This window comes from Opisthorchis viverrini (genome assembly GCF_000715545.1).
Source record: "Opisthorchis viverrini unplaced genomic scaffold opera_v5_754, whole genome shotgun sequence".
NCBI lineage: Eukaryota > Metazoa > Platyhelminthes > Trematoda > Opisthorchiida > Opisthorchiidae > Opisthorchis > Opisthorchis viverrini.
Window position 1 is genome coordinate 32,892 of NW_008752428.1, and position 9,910 is coordinate 42,801.

At 47.5% G+C, this 9,910-nt stretch overlaps 1 protein-coding gene across 1 annotated transcript in view; it reads right to left on the reverse strand.

Annotated features, from left to right (window-relative positions):
* Positions 1 to 9,041, reverse strand: part of T265_12060 (hypothetical protein) — a gene marked incomplete at both ends in the record, with an annotated part of 23,074 nt that extends 14,033 nt beyond the window's left edge. Inside the window, 2 exons of the mRNA XM_009178987.1 lie at positions 6,204 to 6,631; positions 8,115 to 9,041. Coding sequence (XP_009177251.1) covers positions 6,204 to 6,631; positions 8,115 to 9,041 — 1,355 coding nt within the window. The remainder of the gene's footprint in view (positions 1 to 6,203; positions 6,632 to 8,114) is intronic.
* Positions 9,042 to 9,910: the final 869 nt, after the last annotated feature.

Consider the following 9,910-nt stretch of genomic DNA (forward strand, 5'->3'; position numbering starts at 1 on the left):
GCTCTTTCGGCGCCTAGCCACCATGCCACCCGAAGAAAGCAGAAGGACTGATATACTGCCTACACAACAGTTGTCAGCTGGGTTCGAAAAACGGACCTTCCAGTCAGTAAGTTCGGGTTTAAACATAGCCATTCAGAGCTCGGACCTAGACATCATGGTAGTCAAAATACAAGCCCCGAAAATCTCATTCATATAGGCTGGATCAACCTGGGAATGAGTCGGTGGATTGCTGCGAGCGCCCCTACGTGAGTAGATTGATTTGATATGCACACTACAACGAAGTAAACTAAAATAACGGCCCAACAGTAACTCATCGGAAATGAAACGAAAGTACGCACCTATGGATGGGACGATCATTATGCTTAACAGAGGGATAGCCTCCTTATTCCTGAGACATTCCAAGGTCGTTTTGTAAAAGTACAACCAAATGGTCTAAAGTAATACATCTTTGGCCGCAGACCTCAGACAAAAAATTGGATTCTCAATACTGATATTCTCAAACACGCAGAATGAGTGCGGATTGACACCAGCTTCGCTGTATAGATCATCTAAGCACACCTTGAAGCAGACGCACTCACGGTTAAGTAAAGAATGAGGCTGGAACTCGAGATACCGGAAATTTCGCTGTCGAAATGATCTTCAGGTGAATTCTTCATTTTGGGAAAGTCTGGCATTGGACAGAGCGGCCTGGCAAACTGTAGTGCGTAGCAGCAGCTTGGGTCTACGTGAAACAGTACCCCCAACAGGTTAAGGACAGGTTACAGCCTCCATCAAGCGTAATAAATACTATGCGTCGTCTTGGTGGCGACCACATCTACGGAATAACTTGATCAAGCTAGTTTATACGCTAAAGAACCGTAACCGTGTTAAAGGCCGTTGATTGAACGGACACCGCCTAAGCAATCATGAGAATGCTGGTAGAACACACATGCTGGTTGCAACGACCGTGAAGCCCATCCGTGTTAAGTATGATGGACGGCGCGAAAAACATCCCCTACATGTAAAAAATTAATGCCGGTGAAGCGTGAAGTGCCGTGTGTAAAAACCAGCTGCTAGATTCTACTTATGTGTAAGGATGGTCACAATTCGATCAGTCACCTAAGCGCGAAAGAATTGGCTGGAAGCACCGAGTATGTGGGCTCTTAAACATTACCCTGAAGCACTAGATGTTTTGTACTATGTACGGTCCGAAAGGACGCACAAACATGGAGCTGTCCTGGTAAAAAAGGCCCAAGTGTTATTAGGTCATCACAGACAGGCTGCAGTGCCAGTTTAACACGCTTAGTGAAGTTCGATCGAAGAATTGGAGACAGAATGGCTGATTGTTCGAAGGTAATAAAATAATCAGAAAATGACAATATACACTTACGGAACAGGTCTCCAAGCCTATTAAATTCGATTCGACTGTCGATTTGATGAAATCCGGTTCCCCCAGGCGACCAGTGTGTCCATATTTATGGAATCAGCGATGCTGCCTTCCCCCGAGGAATCATGGGTTGTTAAGGGTTGGCCCCAAAAACCGCAAACTCCGATCTCCAAACGGTTGACCGTGACTGCCGGCGAAGTAAAGGATTGAAGTTCATGCAGCGCCTGCACAAATGGTCCAACCGAACCAACAATGCCTGAGTAGGGTCACAATGAACGGAGACATTAAAAAATGCGGGGAAGGTGAGATCTCTTGATTTCGACAGACGGAGACCCTCTAGCAATGTCCGAACGGTTAAAAACGGATTCACCGAAGCAAATTTGGTCACCGCGTCTACATGCTGATGTAAAGGATTCGCAACAGCTCTTTCGTAAATAAGCTCGAAAAATATCAAACCCAACGACCAAACATCCACCTGAACAGTGAGTGGGCATGGCGAGCTGAAATCCAGGATCGAACACAAAGATCGGCGCTTAGCAACGACAGCAGACAAAAGGAATACCTCCGGGGCAGAATAAACTGGATCCGCAATGGGAAACTCGACATCCCGTCCCCAATTAGTGGCATAATACATGCCGTAACCGCCTATCTTCACACTGTCGTTGGCATCCAACATAATGATCGAAGGTGTAAGGCAGCAATGCACCAGCTGCTGTTCGCCCAAATACAGAACTGCAGAAAAGCACTCCACAAAGCGTGCGACCAACCAAGCTGCATCCAGCACGGGTGTGGATAGTGTAGCTAGGCTACGACGATAGGCTTCAGTAACGACAAACAAACGTTCTGGCTTCCGGTGTATCACGTCCACATAGCGACATAAATTTCGGTGGGACAATCGGCGTAGTGAATGGAGCCGGGCGAAACTGACAATGGATGGGGGTAATTTTGGCACGCCACTAGATTCAAAATCCGTGTAACTAGGTTTGGACACCTCAAAATGAATGAGCCCAAGTGGCAAGTGATAGTCCATATTTTTAGTTATAATGAACCAGGCTGAAGCATGTTGGTGGATAATGACAGCTAAAACACATGGAATTCGAGAACGAGTTCAGAGCAATGCATGTGTGGCAAAAGCAAGCAGTGCATAAATAGGAGGGGAAAAATAATGAGCACCAACCCAAAGGCATCACGCTGTCGTGGTGGTCAGGCTTCTGTGCTGCAATAAACTCAGTTCCCAGGGTTCAAGCGGCACTCGAAACCGCACTGTCCGATCGCAGTTTGTTTGATCGTGACCACCGGCGAATTAGTCAATACGGTCGAAATACTTTTAGAACCAAAGAGTCCGGTACTGCTCGTAAGGTGCTGTGCACCTTTTAGAACCAAAGAGTCCGGTACTGCTCGTAAGGTACCTGCTGTGCACACCTAACAGCAAGAGTGATGCCCTATTCCCTGCGCACTCGGGTCAGGCCGGCCTCCTACAGCCAACTGGTCAGGCTGTTGAGTCACTGGTTCGAAGAAGGCTTCCCCATGAAAACCCTAGCCACCGCTGTCTCGCGATCCAGACCCTCGGGTGAGGGGGGGTCCCCGCTCAAAACCCTACATCCACCCACTGCCTTGTGGACCAGACTCTGTGTCAAAGGCCCAAGGTGGGGTACCCTAACTAAACCCTCTTATACATCCTGGGCAACCGGGAAGTATCATTTGTCTTTGCAGCTCTTCGCACACCGACCCCCACAGCACCTCTCCACCCTCGCCCAGAAAAATAGACCAAAATAACAACTTACTAACCTCAAAAGATCTGATCCACGTTGTAGAGTTTAATGTCCGTGCTCTATAGTAAATTGGGCAACAGGCATCCCTCGTAAACACTTTGTCTTCCCTCTCTACCGGTATATGTTGTCCCCGAAACACATATACAAGACCCCACTTCGGCCGTCGCCCTCCTCAAGCCGCTCAGGACGGACCCACATGCGTCATATTTCACTCTCTGGGTATCCGATGATCCTGGCTCGTAGTATCTACGGTGAGGTACTCAGGCTCGAACCGCTTTACTGAACTGGATCCCAGTAAGTATACATCTTCACGATGTGCAGTTGTTTGGCTCAGTTAAGATCAATGAAGGTCGATACGGCAAACGGTGTTTGTTTGTCGTATCTGCATTCATCCCAACAAACTGCAGTTCTGAGACCGAGAAGGGCGGGTGTTATCAAGATCTGACGACCGCTTCGGTCAGCACGAAAGGCGGGTGATATGAATGTCCAATATGGACGGCTAAGTCCGGAAGAAGCACAGTTAGGTGGTAGATTTGGAGTCGATCATGAGCGCACGGATAATGGGAAGCAGCTTCTTCAGTCGTCTGTTCACAGCCAGTACGAACTTCCGATACAAACGCTCCCATAGGATTACTTGAAGACCACCTACCACGGGGCAGTGCTATATCTAATTGGACCATGTGGCTATTAGTTACCGATGGAGAGCCTCGGCTAAGGATTGTCGTTCCTTCCGGGATACCCAACTTGACTCTGATCACGCCACCGTGCGGGCCCGCTTGAAACTTCGCTTTCCATCAGCGATGGGAGAGCAGCCCAAGGGAAACAGCTCTGTTCATGAACCTCAACAAGGCTCAGTAGCCAATCTCGAGCTGATCTGGCTGAAAAGTTATTGAAAACGCAGTCTGCGGATGACGAAGATTACTTGGAGGTGGAATGGAGGCGAGTTAAGAAAACAATGCTGTCAGCTTTCAGAAGTGTTCTTCCAGCTCATCTGCCTCGACTAAATGAACACTGGATACCGTCGACAGCAGAATACGTTAGAATCAAGCTGGGTTTTGCTATGGTCGAGAATGCATCGACCATATATTTACCTTGTGATGAATTCTTCAACAGCGTAACTCCTTCAGACGTCCTACGTTGGTAGCTGTTCTTGATCTGAAAGCTGCTTTTGCTTCCGTCGATCGTCAGCAACTTTGTCAGTGACTGGCGAGCAAAGGTGCTCCTTCCAGATTTCTACCCCTATGAGGCACAGTGTGCGAATTCCTGTGGGCGCGTACGACTAAATGGAAAGCAAGCACCTAAGTTCACTACGCCCAGTGGTGCAAGATAAGGCTGTCTTCTTTGCCCTTTCCTCTCCAAGTTCGTTGTTATTGATATGTTTCTTGAAAGTTCTCTGCCTGTCTCTGAAACCTCGGGATTCGAAATGCTCCCGGGACGTTCCTTTACAGGCACTCAGTATACAGACGATATTGTTTTCCTTGGTCCAGACCTTTTCCAAATGCAACCGATTTTAAATAATATAGATAGCTCTGACGCACGGTTTGGCGTGCGCTTTATACCTGCAAAGTGTAAAGTGCTACTACAAGTCTGGATGGGACCCAACCAAAACTTAATGCTTGCAGGTGAGCCCATCGACGTGGTAGATAAATTTGTTTACCTGGACTAAAAGCTCCAGTGCATTGGCTAAAGGAGATTATTTCTCAAACCGGAAGGGCCAGGGCAGCTTTTAGCAACCTTCGACACTTATGGCTCTGACGTGACGTAAGGTTGTGCGGGGAATACTGCTTTATGGACCAGAAACGTGGGCCCTACGCGCAGAGAACATACCAAAGATGTCAGTGTTTGACCATCGGCCTCTCCGAAGAATTGGTCAAGACTGGTGGGAACATCGTATTAGAAATGGTGAGGTACGCCAAATGATCTTAGGATGAAGGAACTCCGCCGCGATGGATGAATTACGTGTCATACGCTACGCTCGTTAGAACAAGTATTCGCAAGCCGGAAAACTGTCCACCTTGCAGAGCTCTTTTCATCCAGCTCTATGCTGGCTTAATATTCACCCAAACTTATCGCAGGGAGTGGTGTATCCCCTGAGAGTCAAAGGTGAACACTAGTCATTTTCGTGTTCTGATTACACGCAAGAAACATCTTACGGCTGTTTATTATAACGTATTATGTTCACTTGCCGCCCGTTCTCCCTCTATTTCGCTCCTATTTGACGTCTACTTATTCTAATATCAATATTTTGTTACTCGTCCGTCATTGCTTGCAAGTTCCTCCTCGTTCTAACTATTCCCTAGCGCCCAACTATTTCCTGCCCCGATAAGCACGACCTCAGAACCAGCGAGNACCGTGAAGCCCATCCATGTTAAGTATGATGGACGGCGCGAAAAACATCCCCTACATGTAAAAAATTAATGCCGGTGAAGCGTGAAGTGCCGTGTGTAAAAATCAGCTGCTAGATTCTACTTATGTGTAAGGATGGTCGCAATTCGATCAGTCACCTAAGCGCGAAAGAATTGGCCGGAAGCACCGAGTATGTGGGCTCTTAAACATTACCCTGAAGCACTAAATGTTTTGTACTGTGTACGGTCCAAAACGACGCACAAACATGGAGCGGTCCTGGTAAAAAAGGCCGAAGTGTTATTAGGTCATCACAGACAGGCTGCAGTGCCAGTTTAACACGCTTAGTGAAGTTAGATCGAAGAATTGGAGACAGAATGGCTGATTGTTTGAAGGTAATAAAATAATCAGAAAATGACAATATACACTTACGGAACGGGTCTTCAAACCTATTAAATTGGATTCGACTGTGGATGTGATGAAATCCGGACAGAGTTCAATTATGGCTTCCGACGGGATGGGTCGAAGTAAAGGATTGAAGTTCATACAGCGCCTGCACAAANACACCTCTGTGGTTATCACATTCACTGCGTCATACTAAAAGAACAATCGGCTATAAGGGCGTCGATCCGAGCCTCATCAAAATGACGCAATGGATTAGGGTAGTGACCCAGGTGCAGTATAGCGCGGATAACTACATTGAAAACATTATGATTACTTACCTGGGAGATTGTGCTTCATTCACGTTACCTGGACACTCAATCACGTAGGGAACGTCCATAAAACCCGAGGGTTGCATCATGGCCAAAACAGCAGGTATCCGCAAAATCGGAGGGTTCGTACATCGGCCAACGCCGAAATAGTGTGGAGAGGATACGTTGGCAGACCCAGTTTGGACGGCGTGAGCAGTAATTTGTGCAACGTTGTAGGTTTCAGCACCAAGTAGCATGGCTTCTTGCCACACTGAATCGAGATTACCACCTGTGAGTTGCCAGTAATAGTAAAGCTCCGTAACATCCGTTTGACTGGAGAGGAATTCAATCGCCTTGGCTGTTTCATGCGAAACATCGCTCCCATCGCTCACGGACGACAAAACTGCTGCTGAAGAACTACTGAGAGGCGGTCGAAAATGTCCTTGTTTTGTGGCAGGCTGAAAATTTATATAAGTAGTGCAATCAAAATCAACAGCAACTTAGAGAACAAGACCTAAATCACCGGCAACATATGCATAAACAATCGACAGCCCCAGACAACTTTCAGCTGTAACGCTCTTTCGGCGCCTAGCCGCCATGCCACCCGAAGGAAGCAGAAGGACTGATATACTGCCTACACAACAGCTGTCAGCTGGGTTCGAAAAACGGACCCTCCAGTCAGTAAGTTTGGGTTTAAACATAGCCATCCAGAGCTCGGTCCTAGACATCATGGTAGTAAAAATACAAGCCCCGAAAATCTTATTCATATAGGCTGGATCAACCTGGGAATGAGTCGGTGGATTGCTGCGAGCGCCCCTACGTGAGTAGATTGATTTGATATGCACACTACAACGAAGTAAACTAAAATAACGGCCCAACAGTAACTCATCGGAAATGAAACGAAAGTACGCGCCTATGGATGGGACGATCATTATGTTTAACAGAGAGATAGTCTCCTTATTCCTGAGACATTCCAAGGTCGTTTAGTAAAAGTACAACCAAATGGTCTAAAGTAATACATCTCTGGCCGCAGACCTCAGACAAAAAATTGTATTCTCAATACTGAGATTCTCAAACACGCAGAATGAGTGCGGATTGACACCAGCTTCGCTGTATAGATCTAAGTACACCTTGAAGCAGACGCATTCACGGTTAATTAAAGAATGAGGCTGGAACTCGAGATACCGGAAATTTCGCTGTCGAAATGATCTTCAGGTGAATTCTTCATTTCGGGAAAGTCTGGCATTGGACAGAGCGGCCTGGCAAACTGTAGTGCGTAGCAGCAGCTTGGGTCTACGTGAAACAGTACCCCCAACAGGTTAAGGACAGGTTACAGCCTCCATCAAGCGTAATAAATACTATGCGTCGTCTTGGTGGCGACCACATCTACGGAATAACTTGATCAAGCTAGTTTATACGCTAAAGAACCGTAACCGTGTTAAAGGCCGTTGATTCAACGGACACCGCCTAAGCAATCATGAGAATGCTGGTAGAACACACATGCTGGTTGCAACGACCGTGAAGCCCATCCGTGTTAAGTATGATGGACGGCGCGAAAAACATCCCCTACATGTAAAAAATTAATGCCGGTGAAGCGTGAAGTGCCGTGTGTAAAAACCAGCTGCTAGATTCTACTTATGTGTAAGGATGGTCACAATTCGATCAGTCACCTAAGCGCGAAAGAATTGGCTGGAAGCACCGAGTATGTGGGCTCTTAAACATTACCCTGAAGCACTAGATGTTTTGTACTATGTACGGTCCGAAAGGACGCACAAACATGGAGCTGTCCTGGTAAAAAAGGCCCAAGTGTTATTAGGTCATCACAGACAGGCTGCAGTGCCAGTTTAACACGCTTAGTGAAGTTCGATCGAAGAATTGGAGACAGAATGGCTGATTGTTCGAAGGTAATAAAATAATCAGAAAATGACAATATACACTTACGGAACAGGTCTCCAAGCCTATTAAATTCGATTCGACTGTCGATTTGATGAAATCCGGGCAGAGTTCAATTATGGCTTCCGACGGGATGGGTCGAAGTAAAGGATTGAAGTTCATGCAGCGCCTGCACAAATGGTCCAACCGAACCAACAATGCCTGAGTAGGGTCACAATGAACGGAGACATTCAAAAATGCGGGGAAGGTGAGATCTCTTGATTTCGACAGACGGAGACCCTCTAGCAATGTCCGAACGGTTAAAAACGGATTCACCGAAGCAAATTTGGTCACCGCGTCTACATGTTGATGTAAAGGATTCGCAACAGCTCTTTCGTAAATAAGCTCGAAAAATATCAAACCCAACGACCAAACATCCACCTGAACAGTGAGTGGGCATGGCGAGCTGAAATCCAGGATCGAACACAAAGATCGGCGCTTAGCAACGACAGCAGACAAAAGGAATACCTCCGGGGCAGAATAAACTGGATCCGCAATGGGAAACTCGACATCCCGTCCCCAATTAGTGGCATAATACATGCCGTAACCGCCTATCTTCACACTGTCGTTGGCATCCAACATAATGATCGAAGGAGTAAGGCAGCAATGCACCAGCTGCTGTTCGCCCAAATACAGAACTGCAGAAAAGCACTCCACAAAGCGTGCGACCAACCAAGCTGCATCCAGCACGGGTGTGGATAGTGTAGCTAGGCTACGACGATAGGCTTCAGTAACGACAAACAAACGTTCTGGCTTCCGGTGTATCACGTCCACATAGCGACATAAATTTCGGTGGGACAATCGGCGTAGCGAATGGAGCCGGGCGAAACTGACAATGGATGGGGGTAATTTTGGCAGGCCACTAGATTCAAAATCCGTGTAACTAGGTTTGGAAACCTCAAAATGAATGAGCCCAAGTGGCAAGTGATAGTCCATATTTTTAGTTATAATGAACCAGGCTGAAGCATGTTGGTGGATAATGACAGCTAAAACACATGGAATTCGAGAACGAGTTCAGAGCAATGCATGTGTGGCAAAAGCAAGCAGTGCATAAATACGAGGGGAAAAATAATGAGCACCAACCCAAAGGCATCACGCTGTCGTGGTGGTCAGGCTTCTGTGCTGCAATAAACTCAGTTCCCAAGGGTTCAAGCATGCCAGTAAGGCCAACGGGGAGAAGCCGGACGAAGGACAGCGAGTCCCCATACTGCGAGTAATCGTGCTACGATGTGTCCTGAGGGTAAACTCGTACTGACCTCTGCGATAGGAGTGTGAAGGAAGTAAGGCGTTTACCCCAGGCGATCAGCATGTACATATTTACGCAAGAAACGATGCTGCCTTCCCCCGAGTAAGAACTGGCTAGAAAAGATCGGCACTCGAAACCGCACTGTCCGATCGCCTAAAGTTTGATCGTGACCACCGGCGAATTAGTCAATACGGTCGAAATACTTTTAGAACCAAAGAGTCCGGTACTGCTCGTAAGGTACCTGCTGTGCACACCTAACAGCAATAGTGATGCCCTATTCCCTGCGCACTCGGGTCAGGCCGGCCTCCTACAGCCAACTGGTCAGGCTGTTGAGTCACTGGTTCGAAGAAGGCTTCCCCATGAAAACCCTAGCCACCGCTGTCTCGCGATCCAGACCCTCGGGTGAGGGGGGGTCCCCGCTCAAAACCCTACATCCACCCACTGCCTTGTGGACCAGACTCTGTGTCAAAGGCCCAAGGTGGGGTACCCTAACTAAACCCTCTTATACATCCTGGGCAACCGGGAAGTATCATTTGTCTTTGCAGCTCTTCGCACACCG